General features: G+C 43.9%; 1 protein-coding gene across 1 annotated transcript in view; it reads right to left on the bottom strand.

Moving 5' to 3' along the window:
• The window catches only part of PARP1 (poly(ADP-ribose) polymerase 1), a 62,044-nt gene that overhangs the window by 20,585 nt on the left and 24,351 nt on the right, over positions 1-17,108 (bottom strand). Inside the window, exons 5-12 of the mRNA XM_045011437.1 lie at positions 11,208-11,304; positions 9,501-9,617; positions 8,352-8,528; positions 7,179-7,320; positions 5,585-5,725; positions 4,482-4,724; positions 2,967-3,035; positions 807-939 (exon numbers count right to left, since the gene is read on the bottom strand). Of these exons, the coding sequence (XP_044867372.1) occupies positions 807-939; positions 2,967-3,035; positions 4,482-4,724; positions 5,585-5,725; positions 7,179-7,320; positions 8,352-8,528; positions 9,501-9,617; positions 11,208-11,304 (1,119 nt within the window). The remainder of the gene's footprint in view (positions 1-806; positions 940-2,966; positions 3,036-4,481; positions 4,725-5,584; positions 5,726-7,178; positions 7,321-8,351; positions 8,529-9,500; positions 9,618-11,207; positions 11,305-17,108) is intronic.

Genomic DNA, 17,108 nt, shown 5'->3' with positions numbered 1-17,108 from the left:
GAGACAGCCTCAACTCTTGTGACTGCACAGACAAAGGATCCAAAGTGTCTGACCATCAAAGGAGAGAAACAAGGCAATTTAATAGGTGAAGTAGCAATTCTGATGTATGCTTGGCCAAGACTGGGCATGATGCTTCCTGGCCCTTTTCCATGCACCTTGCCAAGCCTCAGGGTACTGGTTTCTACATGCTTACATAGCTGTGGAGCAGTCTGAAACTGAGCTAGCCTCCACAGGCTTTGCAGTCAGCTCATACCAAACAGGAGTTAGAGGGAAAAAATGCAACCTGCACATCTCTTCATAAACAATGTCCCAAAATTAAAATGGGCACACTCGTGCCAAATCCTGCCTTGCTGCTCTTGAAAGCTGAGACACCGGTCCCAGTACATTATAGTTTGGGTGGTACATCATTTAATTAACCCTAATTCTATATCTAAAAAACCCCAACTGCTCAATCTGAGATGTTTTCACTATCAGTGGAATTGAGCACAAACCAGACTTGCTCAGGTGCTTATCAATTCCTAATTTCCATTTCATCCTGTAGGTTTACTTTTTTCAACTCACTCCGTTCGGCAAAAACGAAACTAGGTTGGTCAGTTTCACTTCCATGTTCTCATGTGCTTACGCGATGTTGCTGTGTTTGGGTTTCCAGAACTACAAAGGAACTTTTCCATACAGAACAAAACAACATCACAGAATTTTTTTTAAGAAGTCATGAAGACATTTCTATTTCTATTTGGCATTTGTAAAAAAAAAAAAAAAAAAAGTATTGTAAACCCCCCCGCATTTCTATGAGTAATTAAACCCACCTGATCTCTCTGTCATCCTCCAGTAGCTGCAGTTTGTAATAGGAATTGGTTCCTCTGACAATATCTACCAGGCCGAGCGTGGCACTGAAGATTTTACCACTCTTTTCAAAGACATGAGCAGAGTCCTCCAAACCTATGAAGAAAGGTAGTGAATTAGAGCCAGGGTGAGGTAGTCATTTTGTATCTCCTTTCCTTATTCATACTAATTTTGTGTATGCAGACTTAACCAAGAGATGTTAAGACACACACGGGCACAAAACTGGGTGACTGGACAACAAAATGGCAGATGAAATTCAGTGGTTATAAGTGCAAAGTAATTCACATTGGAAAACATAATCCCAATTATACATATAAAATGATGGGATCTAAATTAACTATTACCGCTCAAGACAGAGATCTCGGAGTCACTGTGGATAGTTCTCTGAAAACATCCACTCAATGTGCAGAGGCAGTCAAAAAAGCAAACAGAATGTTGGGAATCATTAAGAAAAGGATAGATAATAAGACAGAAAATATATTGCCTCTATATAAATCCGTGGTACACCCTGAAAAAAAGGGCTGGAACAGGCCAGAGAGGCTGTGTAGGCCAGCAGCCAATCAGCAAAGGCCCGTGGAGAGCCAATCAGGACCGGGCTGGGCCCTATATAGAGGCTGCCTAGCAAGAGAGAAGGCAATCTCTCTCTGACTAGCAAGGGAGGAGGACTGGCTCCTGAGGTAAAGAGGTAGCACCTTGGACAAAGCAGTGCTGGGCAGGCTTGGGGGAGCAGAGGAGAGCCCTGGCCCAGTTAACTGCCAGGCTGCGGCCCCTGCTAAAAATGGTCAAGAATGTGCACGGGGCCAAAGGGGAAGCAGCCCAGGGAAGATAGGCGGACAAGAGGGGAGTGAAGGAGGGCAGAGAGAGGCTGCCGCTAGAGGGTCCCTGGGTCGGGACCCAAAGTAGCGGGTGGGCCTGGGTATCCCCATTCCCCCCTTGCACTGCACCTGTCCACAGAGGAGTGGGGCCGAGACAGACTGCAACCTCCTCCTGAAATGAGGGGATAGACTTTGGGGTTGTGGTTGGCCACTGAGGCAGGTGCGAGGTGAAGGACTGCCGTTATATTTCACCCCCCGCCCAAGGGGTGAGAGTGGAGTAATGGGCACTGCCTGAGGGCAGTGTCCTGAAGAGGATGCCGCCGAGCGGGGAGCAACGTGGGTCCCAAACCAGAAGAGCAGATGATGGGCGAGACACCACATACAGAGGGCGTTCCGCAGCTGACAAGAGCTAATTCCCAGAGCAACCAGCGGGAGGCGCAAGCAGTGGGGAGTCGACACCCCATCACACAACCACATCTTGAATACTGTGTGCAGATGTGGTCACCCCATCTCAAAAAATATATATTGGAATTGGAGAAGGTTCAGAAAAGGGCAACAAAAATTATGAGGGGTATGGAACAGCTTCCATATGAGAAGAGATTAATAAGACTGGGACTTTTCAGCTTGGAAAAGAGACGACTAAGGGGGAATATGATAGAGGTCTATAAAATCATGACTGTCGTGGAGAAAGTAAATAAGGAAGTGTTATTTACTCCTTCTCATAACACAAAACTAGGGGTCACCAAATGAAATTAATGGGCAGCAGGTTTAACACACAGTCAACCTGTGGAATTCCTTGCCAGAGGATGTTGTGAAGGCCAAGACTATAACAGGGTTCAAAAAAGAACCCTGTTCTGTTCATTCCCTCTAGAGCACCTGGCATTGGTCACTGTAAAAAGACAGGATACTGGGCTAGATGGACCTTTGGTCTGACCCATTATGGCCGTTCTTATGCATGGAGACAATGGAAAAGCCATTGTTATCTCTATGCATATGCAAGATGACCACCCGCATTTAACATTTCACCAAGCAAACGTTTATTCTATGAGGCAGGGTGAAAGCTGCTGAGAATCCACAACTCCTAGGTACCTCAGTGGGAACCAAAGAGCACTGGTGTCTCAGGTTTGGGCTATCATGGTTCATTTGCAGAGAAGAATTTAAAACATAGAATTTGGTCCACTGGTTGGATCATTAGCTTCCCCGGGTTAGGGCTGGGTACTGACAGGGAGTGCTATGGGAACGCATGGATTCAAACTGATCAGACTCTGGCTAGGATGGTTGGAAGCACAGCTGGTTTTCTGCACTCACCTGAATCAGGATCCACTGCTGCTCCTCCTTTAACTGTTAATTTCATTTTCTTTTCAGACTTGCTGGTTCCTGAAGAAAGAGATGGGAAGACCTTAAATTTTTAATCTGATAAAACAGGATTGTCTGAAGAACTCTCCTTGAATAAATGCTCAAGTTCTTTAAAAGCATGAGAGTAGTTTTCATCCTGTCTGGATTCACACTAACAGGTTCCACCTGTATAAAACACACTGATCTTTTAAAGCAACGTTAGAAGTCACTGCACTTTGACTTCCAGCTACACTGCACCTTACGTGATCTAACCTGGGGACTGACCGTCTACTGAGGTGACACCTGTCTTCTCCCCTCCCCGCATCAAACAGGTGGAATGTTTTAGTTATCCTGCTAGAATTTTGATGAGAGTTGCTTTCATAAATAAAACCTGGACAATTGTTTATGAAAGATACATTCAGATTCTATCGCTGTGGGCCAGGCTGTTACTGCAACATATAACGTGGTGGAAATTTTAAGTTTGGGGGTCACAAACTCTGTTCCTCACCTCTGAGCAATCAAAGGTTGGAAGGCTCCATGGAGACAGCACATTCACACACCAGACAAATGGATGCAAGAGGAAGGTATTGTGTAGCACTGGCTGTCTCTAAACAGACACATTATACAAACCTCCTTAACCGTCTCAAATGTGCTCCATGATCATGGTCTCTCGACAATGTGCACATACAACTTTCGCACATTAGCTAGAATGATGATAATTTACAAGACTGAACTCAGTACAATTGTTTCTGAAGTTTAATTTATGTACATTGAACTTACTTACTTATCTTGGACCCTGTACCAAAGCCTATGGTTTGTACCTGAGCTTGCCTATTGCTCAGATGGGGACTGTCACCAGTATTAACAGATTTAGTTTGTTGAAAGAGTCACTATATTTTGGGTGTCTAGTAGAGCATGGGACTGAGAACCCAGGAATCTTGGGTCCTGCCACTCACCATATGACCCTGAGTAAGTCACAGAGCATTCTGACAGAGCCAAATTCTCTGCTGGTGTAAGATGGGGCCGCTCTATGAAGCCAATAGGGCTGTGTAGATTTATACCAGCAGAGTGTCTCAGTGTATAAGAAGCAGAGTTTTTTCATTGGCTCCCCCAGCATTATTTCAAACTAAGGAATACAACAGGCCATCTCTCTCTCTCTCTCTCTCTCTCTCTCTCTCCCCCAGGCAAGAGTGCGCTAGAAGAGGGGCAGGCAATATGGCAGGGAGAAACTCTACGAACAGCCCGTCTGGGAGGGAGTTTGGACACCGAGGTTGGTCTGGCCTTGGGGCTTTGTTACTTGAAGAAAGAATAATGGCCCAATTTGGGGAAAGGGGTGAGTTTGGACTGTAGCCAGGGCACCTGTGCTGTGTGAGGAGCCCACCCATTCGCCCTCAGACCCTCACACAAGAGGCATGCCAAGGAAGGGTAAAGCTTAAACACACGGTAACGAACACTCCTGTGGAGACAAGAGCCATTGTGTTTTTTTACCTAGTTCTTCCTTGACCTTCCCAGCACTCTTCATATTTGGCAGCCCGCTGGACTTTCCCCCCAGGGACGTCTCCGTGTGCTCCTGCTTCACCTCTGCACCCCAAGGCGAGAGCGCATGCAGCGACAGGAGCTCCTGGAAGCCCTTGCTGGAGGATTTCACGTCCTGCAGAAACTCCTCTGAGACCACCCGGACTTTGGCCTCCTTCACTTCTTCCATCTTCTTGGTCATTTTCTCAACTTCCTCTGCAAGGAGGGGGATAAGAAGCTGTAATCCAGGGAAGCTGTAATCCAAGTTTCCTGGAGCAAACGTTCCAGTGACACAGATAGCACAGAGCTCTTCCGAGAGGCTCTGATTCTAGCCCAGCTGTGCTGGTGCAAGCTTTGTAATGTTTTAAGGAGGTGTTTTGCATGTGCTACACCCTGCCCAAAACAAACTCCCCAACAGCCTAGTCTAGGCTAAAACAAAGTTACCTGTTGCACGGTGACTTTCTGGATTTCAAACCCTGCCTCACCTCCCAACTGAGCCAAGGGCTTGGTGGGAGCTGCTCTGATGAGGCCCGTTGTAGCACCCTCCAGGCCAACTGTCTATCAGGGACATTTCTCCCCTACACCATAAGGGCTTGATACTGCACCTTTGAAGTCAACAGGAGTTTTGCTGTTACTTCAGTGGGAGCAGGACCTAACATTGAAATAGTCACAACCACGCTATGAATGAATGCTATTAAATAGTTACGCCGCACCCCGCATTTGACACACAGATACCTACATCAACCTCAGCTACCCATTACATAAAAGAAGCCACCTCACAATTAAAACACAGTCTCGTCCTTTAAAACCCACAACAGGAAATATACCTATTCCTGACATCAGCTCTACTGCAGTCAGGAAAACACTAGATCACTCAGAACTAAGAGCGCTATAGAAAGTCTTGCTTACAAAATATATTTTTATTCACTTTTCCAAAAATATGAAAAAAACCCACTATCCAAACATGACTCAACAGAATGTCAGTTCCAGCCTTTACATAGGATTTTAACTATGTCCTTTATAATCTCCTAACTCCCAAGCCCTAAGGTTGCTGTTGATACAGCATGGTTCCTCACTTTGTGTGCTGATGCACAGGGTAGCCTTGTTCGCTGTCCCTGTCACCTTTCCGCCCAGGTCCTCAATCATAGCCTTCACTTCTTCCTTGTTCCTGGATAATTTTCCAAGGGTCAAAATCTTCATGCTGGATAATGGCTTATCTAGTTGTTCAGGAATAAAAACATCACATAAATAAAGAGCATTGAGCACTAAACCCACAGATCCTGAATCTGATACTGCTCTGAACGATTGTCACAACCATTCATCCTCCCCTAGTACAGAGAACATACAAGCCAGCATAAGCCAATGTACAGTAAGTTTCCTGAGAAGAGAGGTGAAGAAATGCAAAGGGTTTTAGACTGAGGACATGACTATACTGGCACCTTCCCAGCAGACACTGCTTGCACACTGTTGGCTATGAAGTGCTAACACAGCTTCCCTTTTCCATGTACAGTGAAGGGAGGACCCAAGAGAAACCCAAAGGTAACATTTAATCCACAAAGGGCACCTCCTTCATTGAAAAGCTGCTTTGGAGGAACTGGAGAGGCAGGATGTCGAGATGGGACCAGACTGTGAAGCAGATATGGCACTGAGCTGTCTTAGCCCGGTAACCACTCAGGATCAAAGTGGTAACACAGCTCTAGCACTATCATGTTACAGATCAAACACACCTGTAATAGGTTTTGCGGTCTAGACAGCCACAAATGCTGAAACACATCACAGTAATACTGAAGACTGTTACAAGTGCTGAGGGCTGAATAAATCAAAGTAGCTACTATTGATAGGTAGATAGGGAATGTTGGAGGAGTCTGGGATCAAGAGGCTAGAGGAAACAACCATTAAGTGAGAGAAGCCAATGACTGGTAAGCCACGTGCAAATAAATGATTTCAAACACGCTACCCCCCTAACAGTTTAATGTTGGATGTGGAACATGTGATTCTAAGGTCTATGAATGTTCTTCACAAAATCAAGCAAGAAGCCACCTCATTAAATGTTTCATTTGAACCCTAATCACACTGCCCAAGGAGTTGGATAAGCTCTGCACAAACACAGTTATAAACGTGATAGGGAAAGGGGATCCCCAGGGGCAGTTCAACGTTTAAAACTCCTAGGTGACTTGTCAAAGCACAACCTGGATCTCAAATGCATTTGTCCACAGACTGAAGCTGGGATCTATCCACATCGGGGTGAGGAACAGAAGAGGCTGCCTCTGCTTCTCACCATGGCGATTCAGCCTGATGTTGGAGTAGAAGGAGGGGTACAGTATATTGCACAGCACTTCAGGGACACTATGTGATTGGCCATCAACGTTCCCCATCCTGAAGTGCAGTACGGCATACAAGTGACTGAGCAGAGCAACAGGAAGGAGCTCTGCAGAGTGAGCAGGTCACACACTGAAGCCATGGCTTCTCAAAAAACCAATCAATGCCTCCTTGCCAGTGGAGTGCCAGGAGAAATCCCATAGGCTGCACTGACACCTGCCATTCCCTCCCCACTGCCACACTAGGGAAAGCATAAAGTGAATGTTATTTGGCTCCAACAACTGGATAGACACACATTCCCATTCAAACCAGTCTCTCCTGGCTCTGAACATTGCCTAGCGAGTCATTTACCTGCTGGCACAGATGACTTCTCTGTCAAAGGAGCAGAAGCTGCTGCTGGAAGCACTGCGTTCACAGCCACAGCCTCTGGAGGAAATGCTCTGTTTTGCTTTTTACACTTAAATTTCTTCAGGTAGGTGATTTCCCGGAACTCCTGGGGGGCAGCATCATAAGAAGACTTTAAAACCTACTAATACTGTTACAAAGTTAAAAGACTAAATTCACTATTGGTCAGATCTTGGCATTTACTACTGAAAGATTCTTACATGGATCTCAACATGGTTCACAATCAATTCATTACATAAGCCACACAACCTCCCATGCGAGGTAGGTAATTATCCCATTTTACTGATTGGGAAACTCAGGCACAGAAAGGTTAAGTGACTTGCTCAAGGTCAAAACAGCGATTTAGTGACAGTCAGGAATAGAATCAGGAGTCCTAGCACTTCCCCATCCCCTTCCCTAACTATTACAGAACACTGCTTCCCATTACACAAAAACCTAATTCCCCAGACACATTTGCTCTCTCTCCTCAATGTAGTGTTTAAAACAAACATGGAGGAAAAACCTTGATTTTTTCAGTTGATATTTCACCAACATTTCTGCTGCAGGATTTGTTGTTGTTTTTTTTTTAAAGCCCTGGTTAAAGCACTGATCATTAAAAGTCACGAACACCGTCTCTGAAAATGTGTTTCCCAATTCAGAGGGAAAGCAGAGGAAACTGCATAGCTGTTTGTTTTAAGACGGTAATTGCTTACAGTGTTCTGGAATTCAGACATTAGCATCTGAAATTCTGAGAGCGCAGAATTAGAATTGCTTTCCTCAGTTGAAAAGGAAAAATTAAAACAGCAAAATCAGCCAGTCATTAGGAATTACACTAAAAATCACAGACACAAACCACAAGTCACTCTTGCAGCAGCAGAACAAATTGGAGAGGCCCAAAGTTCTGGAATGGAAGAAATAACATCTCTCCATCCCACTGCTACTGTACAACAATCTCCCCTGTGCATTAGCGATGAGCAGCTCTTCCCATTCTCAGAGGCAGAGGTGCACAGAAGCTGAAGTATGTCCTGCCCTCTAATACCAAGCTGTGGGCATTAATATTTATTCTTCCCTTCCACGAGCAATAGAGTAATTTAAGAATTAAAAGGTCAAGTTTTAGATAGTCAAGTCTGCTGCATCTACCTTTGGGATTATCCATTCCTTCCTGTTGGGGGTCTGTGTTTTGGCAACACATTTAGTCCAGGCAGTGATGTCCCCTGAGCAGTAGTATGCATCACTCTTGAACACAAACTGCCCCTTGCACTCCTCACAGGGAAACAGAGCTCCGAACGCCATCCCATCTGCTACTCGGTCCAAGATCTAAAGCAACAGAGAAGCAAACAAATCATGCCAGGATAACAGTGGAAGCACACACACAGCACACTGTGTCAGAGAGTCCAGCAAACTCGCACACATCTGAATACCTTGGCCTGAAGACAAACAGTGTGACTTGTCGAATCTATAACTAGCTTATAAATAAAAGCACAGTCCTCAAAACTACTTGTGGCACAAAGCCATGACCACGTCAGTAAGTTTGCCTGCCCTCACACAGGCACCCACTTGTGCCTGTGGACGGTCATCTCCTCAGGACCAGGCTTCTGCTCTGTGTCCGAGCTAGCACGTTTATTGTAAAGTGCTAAGCATGCTTCCCCTAGAATAAGTTAAAAACATTGCTGGAAGATGAGTGTTACATTTGGTTACACCGTATTTAGCTGTCAATGCATAGTCCATAATAATCCAGTCTTCCTCCTTGGAAAATGATCCTTGACCATTTTAATCCTAGAGACCTACTGTAGCCATCCCACCCCGATCCCTCTGTTTTTCCCCCCTCCGCCCAAGCACCCTGGAGGCTTTAGCACTGTTTTAGGAAATGTAAATATTCCATGTCAGAGATGGCTCAGACCTTCCAACACAGATTGCAAAGGCCACTTCCTATCCCATTCAAAACACTGTGTGGCAACTACAGTAATTATTTATGTGAATAAGTAACATTAGGAAAGTCTTAAATGTAGTTTTAGCTTCTTTTACTGTAATTAAACTGCTGAGAAGAAAGAGTAGATCTGATGTCACATGCCCAGCCTGCTCCCCACAGACCACCAGCAGGGCATGGAGCAGTTTGCAAACCTCTGCCATGTGTTCAATCCAACTGATTTTTCTGTTCTTGAGATTTTACAATAGGCTTTTGCTTCAGACCTTTGGCTGTCATTAGCAACATGGTTCTGAACGAACGTTCCTCACAGATTCAGACAGACAGAGAGTCACATTCATAACAGAAATAAAACCCCAACTCACAGCAGATTCCCCAGAAGGCACTTCCTGTTTGTTGGCTATCAGCAGCTCTTTCAGGTCGTTAGTGGAGCAGACTTTCCTCAGCTCGTCTTTGATGCTCCAAATCAACTCTGTCTGGTCCTGTTGAGGAAAACCTGGCAGCTTGGATATTTGCAGTCACTGTCCAAGAAGAGCAATCCTGAAGTAGCAGGCTACTGTCAGGCTTTCCACACACCAGAAAGAGGCAACTAAAGGGAACACCCGCAAACCGCCCGATGGGGTTACAAGTTGTCAGGTTTCGGTGTGACTGATGAGATTGTGTGCTGTGCCTGTGTTTTTCCAGCTGTGAGGCTGCAAGCGAAAGTCAGCACCAGAGAGACAAGATGCATTTTCTCCCTCTGCTGTGCTTTTCTCTCCCCTGCTGTGTGTTTGTCTCGTTTTGTTTCTAGGAAATGGGATCATACTTTAACAACAACAACAACTGTTCCAGCCCATCTCAACTAACTGCTGTTTTCCTCAGAAGGACAGTTACCACCATCTTTAATACCATCTAAGAGATTGTCAAATTGGGGTTTAGGGGAGTCCTTTTAAAAATCCAGCTGGAGGGAAAGGGAACAATAAATGTTCAAATGAAAATCTTACTTAATACTTCACATTTCAAATGCTTTAACTGTTTTTCCTTCTTTTCTGTATCTTTAATAAAAAGTCAAAAAGAGGTTTATGATGTTTGCAGCAGTACTGAGCAGGCGGCGGTTTCTGCAAACCAAATCCTGAACCTTGTTTAATGTTGGACAGTGACGGGGTCATTTTAAACACCCCTGACTCTTTAGGCCCAATGAATACAACAGGTCACATGACAGAAGTGGAGCCCACAAATCCTGACTCGTACTGCCCGTTTTAAGCTACAAGACCACATACACACACTCCCCTATAAAAAGGGACTATAAAGGTCAGCCTTCCAGGCAATAAGGGAAAAAATCTAGAAACTCTTCTTTTGGGGCTTTCCATTGAGAGGGAGAAAAGGGATGGATAATGACAGAATGTTGGACACTAAAATATCACTTGAGACATTTCTAATAATGCACAGGTTTTTGTCATCTGTGTGTTTAGGTGTGGTTTTCTCTGTGCCATGGTGATAATGGGTAGTAGATATGTACGTTAAATAATTTCTAGTTTCAGTAGAAAAGACAAATGAGTTCATCATACTAAGAACAAAAACCATGATGAATTTAAGAGTTTAACCCAAAACCAACTCTGATTCTCAGAATGCTGAACTGTAGCAGTTAAAACCTTCCTGGTCTGTAGACTATGAAACAGTGTCCTCTGCTAAGGATGTAATAAGTTATAATTGCAAAATAAAGCAGCAGACAACTAAAAGGCCTTTTTGCTCTGTGTAAGCTATGTTATGGCCACACTATTAAGACTTCAATTTCAGGAAAAGCTGCTGGCAATTTTTTTCTTTACATCTCTGAGGGGCCAAGGTCTGAATGGGCTTGCATAGTGAACTAGCATCTCACCACTTTACAGATGAAGCATACTAACAGGGCAGCATGAGGGATGCTTGCATTGCTGCGGTTCACACTCTACTTGTGTGAATAAATAAGACTCTAGATCCTGTAGCTGTGAATAAATAGGACTCTACATGCCATGTCAACCCAGCACCCTTCAACAGCACTACATTCCCTTTTGGAAAGAAAGTTTTAGACGTTTAGGATAGCTCAAACAACAAACCTTCAACAGCTTCTCCTGCTTGGATTCTCTGTCTTTTTCTTTTTTCTGTTTCTTTTTTGAGGTTACATTTCCATCCACCTCATCTCCTTTTCTCTTTCTAATGGAGAAACACACACAAAGAGAAGTCATTCATAAGTGTTTGGCAGCGACTACCAGAGCTCAGTCTGATTACAGTGGATTGAAACTGAACACTTCGTACAGACTAACTTTTTGATTTGTGCAACATTAGTTAATTTTAAAAATTTCCTTCTTGCTAGATCTTAAATGCAATATAAATGCATCATCTGCTCAAAAATTCTAGACTCCACAATGGAAAATCATGACCAGACTATGCCTGCTTAAAACAGTTTTCCACTGGAGACCTGTACAGATTGGCAAAAGTATATATAAAAAATTAAATTGCATCACCCAAGAGCCTCCAGAGATAGTTAATACAGCCACAGATTAATATCTGAAACATCTTCACTTAAAAAATAAACAGTCAGTAGGAATCAATACATTTTCTCAGATCAATGTAATAACTGGCACAGATACAACTCCTTAGAGTAGGGACATTAATGGATAATTTATCACCAATACCTGGCTTTTCATTTTAGACTCTGTATGAATTTAAAGTGTCAAGGGTGGCAAACACAATGACCTTGGCAGGCCAGTTTTCTTTCAAAGGCCTCGATTAAAACTCATGTAGTATCTGACAGGAAAAAAGTTTATATTGGCCCCCTGGTTTTAAGTTGACACTATTCTCACAGTGTTATGACACAATTCTGCACAAACAGTGTAACTGAAGTTGGCTGGAGTTGCACTGGCTGTTGGGAATTCTAGTATACAATGTTGGCTCAGAAAGCCAATAAAGGACTTGGGGAGGACTTCAAAAAGGACAAAAGGCCCCACAGAAGACAATTTACAAAATGTCCAGATCCGGACATGTCATTTTCTTGGCCATGATGGACTTGACATATGTTCCAAAATTCAGAGTGTTTTCGCTCTTTTGGGGAGAAAGGGGGGATTTCACACAGCTCAAGGGAGAGGGACCCACAATAACCAGAGCTCAAGATAGGATGCATATACCAGTACTTTTGACCTTTGGTTCAATCCTTCCAGGTCCCCTATTATTCAAGGCCATGTTTGTTGTATTTTTAAGAACAAAGTGACTGTACCTGTGTTTCTACCACCCTAGACTGTGAAATTAACATTCCCTATGAAACTATTTATTACCATTTTACATGGTTTACTCTCTTTGCACTTCTGTCAGCTTTGACAATGGAAATAAACTAGCCCAATCTTGAAGTGTTTGGGGGTATAAATAATGCAGGGAAATGTTTTTATTAAAGGATCCATTTTCATGAAAATTCAAAGATTCATAGAAATATTTCCATTGCATTTAGACTTTATAAAACCTGTCAAGTATCTACAGTTTAGACAAACTTTGGTTTCACTTACTGTGACTCAGCAGCAGCCCTTTAAAAAGCATCTGTTACTAATTAGGAATCACACTTGTGGGGGAAATAGCTAATCCCCAGAGCCCTCAACACCAAGTCTACCAAATTAGCATGTGAAAGCATTCACTTCCTCTCAATTTCTCTCCAACTGAGTTGTATGTTCAGATAAGTGAGGACATTAGCTTGACTAGGGTTTGTTGGCCTCAGAAGATGGCTACACAGTAAAATGCCTGCACACCAACCATCACCTCCAGCTGGGAGGCCCAGAATGAGGCAGAAGAGGTGCACCACATTCTGGAGATCACTTGTTTTACAAAAGAAGCCACATGCTCCTTCCAACATCCCTGCGACTCACTCACTTGGGTAACTGAATATCAAGAAAAGCACAAGCTAAGAGAGAGCCTGGCCTTCAACTGCCACCACAGTGAACAAGTCCATCCAGTCCCTTCACCAAGTGAGTCAAGCCAGGAACCTCTCTGGTGACCTCCTACATGGCAGCAGGCTTTATGTACTAGCTGCAACGATTAAAGTCTTTTGGAAGTTCTGCAAAATTGTCACCTGCACCAAACATAGCTGTGCAAAAAGTTATCAGCTCAGGCCCAGTTCAGCAAAGCACTTTGTGCTTCAGCTCATTACATTATTTGACTAGGGAAGAAGTACGTGTTGAACTTTCAGGGACATGCTCAAGTGCTTTGTTGAATCAACATGCTAATATCTAAAATGTTTCCTTTTTGGCAAGGGGAAAGTTAAGCAACACTCTTAGGTTGTAATCAGACTTTCTCCCGCAATCAGAGTCAGCACATGAATAGCCAGAAGCCTAATACACCACTGAAAGACGCGGCATTCAAGGCACTGTGCCCACACATTCCATCAGCTAATGAAGTCTTTGGATGGTTCTCCTCAGAGTCATATGCAGCACTGGATTACTCTCTCCTGGTAGAGGAATTAATGTGGGTCATAAGTTAACATCTGGACAGCAGATAGCAAGAGGCTTGCTTAAAAAGACTGGCGCCTATGACCAACTGACATAAGCCACCACCAGAAACGTTCCACTTTCTCCTCACCTTCCTACTGGATATAAGGGGTTTATTTAAACGTTTGAAAAGCTGATGGAGGAAGAGGGCTGAGAAGGACTGGCATACTGTATCCTGGTTCTGCTGATCACCACATCAGCGATCCAAGCTCAGACCTTCCTTGCGGAGAGAAGAACATATGAAAAATACTAACAGCAGTGGAGATTCTGGGGTAAAATCAGCAGCCAGTCTGAAAAGGGAGAAATGCAAAGACCATCACCTCAATCTGCCCTCTTCAAAGCATCAACTGATTGTTCTTGTTCCCTGTGTGAGTGGTTAATATAACACTGCAGTTAAACCAACCCTGCCCGGTGGCATCTGGAGGGCAGCCTCTCTTTCCCCAGTAAAAGCTGCCTCAAACAAACAGCAATTTCTACTCTACAAAGATAAATGTACAAGAGAATTCTAGGGCTATGGGCATTTACTCTTTCTATATTTAGAACATACGCTATCTGATGTTTAAATGAGATGTGGCCCACAGACTTTTGGCAGGTTGCCAATGTAGCCCTCAGCACTAAGCATCAGTGCTCCCTACAAGGTGAACCTTTTAGCACACAGCCACAACCTTTTTCTTGTGCTGTTGCTATGTGGTATTGTCAGGCAACGTGTCCAGAAAATCAATCTACCTACTTTACACCCCTAAGACTAGAAATGAAAAGCCAGAGCACATTCAGAAAATCGGGTGTCGTGCTTAGATTGCACTGGGCTGGGACTCAGGAAATAAATATTTTTATCCCCCCCCATTTTTCCTAACAACTTCTTGTCAACTGCTGGAAATGGGCCATTTTGATTATCACTACAAAAAGTTTCTCTCTCCTGCTGGTAATAGCTCACCTTAACTGATCACTCTAGTTAGAGCAGGGGTAGGCAACCTATGGCACGGGTGCCGAAGGCGGCACACAAGCTGATTTTCAGTGGCACTCACACTGCCCGGGTCCTGGCCACCAGTCCAGGGGGCTCTGCTTTTTAATTTAATTTTAAATGAAGCTTCTTAAACATTTTAAAAACCTTATTTACTTTACATACAACAATAGTTTAATTATATATTATAGACTTATAGAAAGAGACCTTCTAAAAATGTTAAAATCTATTACTGGCATGCGAAACCTTAAATTAGAGTGAATAAATGAAGACTCGGCACACCACTTCTGAAAGGTTGCCGACCCCGCGTTAGAGTGTGTATGGTAACACCCATTGTTTCTTGGGGGGGGGGGGGAGGGGAGAGAGAGAGAGAGAGAGTGTGTGTGTGTGTGTGTGTGTGTGTGTCTTCGTCTTCCTACTGTATTTTCGACTGCATGCATCCAATGAAGTGGGCTGTAGCCCACGAAAGCTCATGCTCAAATAACTTTGTTAGTCTCTAAGGTGCCACAAGTTCTCCTGTTCTTTTTGCTGTAACTCAGATATTCTGAGAATTCACTGCATCTGGGAAAGCGTTGGTTAGGAAGGTGAGCAGACTGGTGTGGGAGGGACTTAAATAATGTATAGCACAGACCAGTGTTTCTCAAACTTGTACTGGTGCCCCCTTTCACATAGCAAGCCTCTGAGTACAATCCCCCTTAAGGGAGGTTTGGAGTGGAGGCTGACAGCTCACCACCCCCCATGTAATAACTTTGCGCTCCCCAGTTTGAGAACCCCTGTCATACACCATATTCCTAGTGCTGCCAAGCCATCCCTATGAACTACCTGTAGCAGTGGTGGGCAACCTACAGGTTATAGGAAGCCCACAGGCTGCCCACCACTGACTTGTAAGATAAGGTTATTTCCCCTCCTCCATTCCTCACAAAGGCTGCGGTTAGGAATGGCAGTTGCTCTGCCTTTAGATATCAGTTTTCAAAAGGTCTCTTGTATATGTATTGTACTGGAATGCTGAATACTGAGTAATAATGCTTCAATCTTACCACTGAAGAGTAAGTAAAAAAAGGTGTGTCTAATCATGCCAGCTTACCCAAGGTAAGTTAAAATTTAATTAGATTCAATTTTTGTCACACAAATCAGTGATCGAGGGGAAAAAAAAAAAAGACTGACAATCAATTCCTACTCTGCCTCTGTTGGCAACAGTGATGACTACAAGCCCAGTAAAAGAGGAGGAGGTTCTGCAGTTGAATTTGTGACACCCCCCCTCAGGTAAAACCTATCCACAACAAAAACAGTTCAGTGAAACCAAAACTTGAGGGCAGTCAGTGTAGACAGAGCCCAAGACACAAGTATGACAGATCTCAATGAAAGCTGGAAGGAAGCGGAGATCTTGAGATCTCAAATTCTGACGATCAAATCTAGAAGAAGAGTAGGCATGTGGAATGAATGTCCCCTTGCATGGAAAAGCTGGCACAGGTTACACAAGAAATAAGAATGAAAAAATACCACCTGAACATACTTGGTGTCAGTGAGACGAGATGGGCAGGGAGTAGCAAGATTGTGTCTGATGGTGCTACAATCTTATACTCAGGGGGAGCAACACATGAAAGAGGTGTAGGAATTGTGTTGGATAAAATCACAGCAAAGACTCTGCTGGCGTGGAAACCAGTGAATGACAGAACAACAACAGCGAGGCTACAAACAAGACACGTCCAGTGTACAAGAATCCAAGAACATGCACCAACAAAATGCAGCAGGTGACAGTGAACAGGATGCTGCACCTGCTTGTAGAATGTAAGTCTTGATGTCATAGCTAGGCACTTCCAAGTTGACGACAGGCAACTCTGATGCATAAATTGGCAACGACGTTACTGTCTGGGAAGAAGTCAAGGCCATAGTAGCAGAAGGCATCTGAACTAATAATGGCAAACAAGCTCTTGACTCTCTCTGGCACAAACACCCTAAAACAGGAGGCAGTCATATCCAGCACAAGACGATTCATAAGCTTACATGAAGATCACTAGACAATGCGACTGTCAACCAGATAGACCGTGTGTATATCTAAGAAACGGACACCTTCTTTGAGGGATGTCAGAAGAGCAGATGTTGGCTCAGACCATAATCTTTTAGTAGCCACGTTTCAGCTTAAAAACTCAAAAAGATCAGGAAAATGGATAAAGAGAGTGTTACAGCAATAGAGACGTTCAAAGACAATAACGCAGATCAGACTCCAGACTGAATTTAGCAACCATTCCAGTGTTTTACAGGACCAGGCTGATGAAAGTCTGGAAGACAGATGGTCGAAGTGGAAGAAGATGGTAGTTGAGACAGCAAAGGAAGTAGTGGACTACTGGAGAGGATGGAAGAAAGATGCATGGTTTACACCCAGAACATGGGCAGCAACTGAGAAGCAGAAAGCTCTAAGGCAAAAAAGGAATAGTGCAAGACACAGGCAGAACTCTTAGAGGCAGATGCAAGAAACAAAGAAAAGGACAAAAAAGATGAGATGCAGGCAAGACAGAGATGCCTGGGTT

The sequence above is a fragment of the Mauremys mutica genome, chromosome 3 (assembly GCF_020497125.1).
Source record: "Mauremys mutica isolate MM-2020 ecotype Southern chromosome 3, ASM2049712v1, whole genome shotgun sequence".
NCBI classification, from domain to species: domain Eukaryota; kingdom Metazoa; phylum Chordata; order Testudines; family Geoemydidae; genus Mauremys; species Mauremys mutica.
This window is presented reverse-complemented; position numbering and strand designations above follow the sequence as displayed.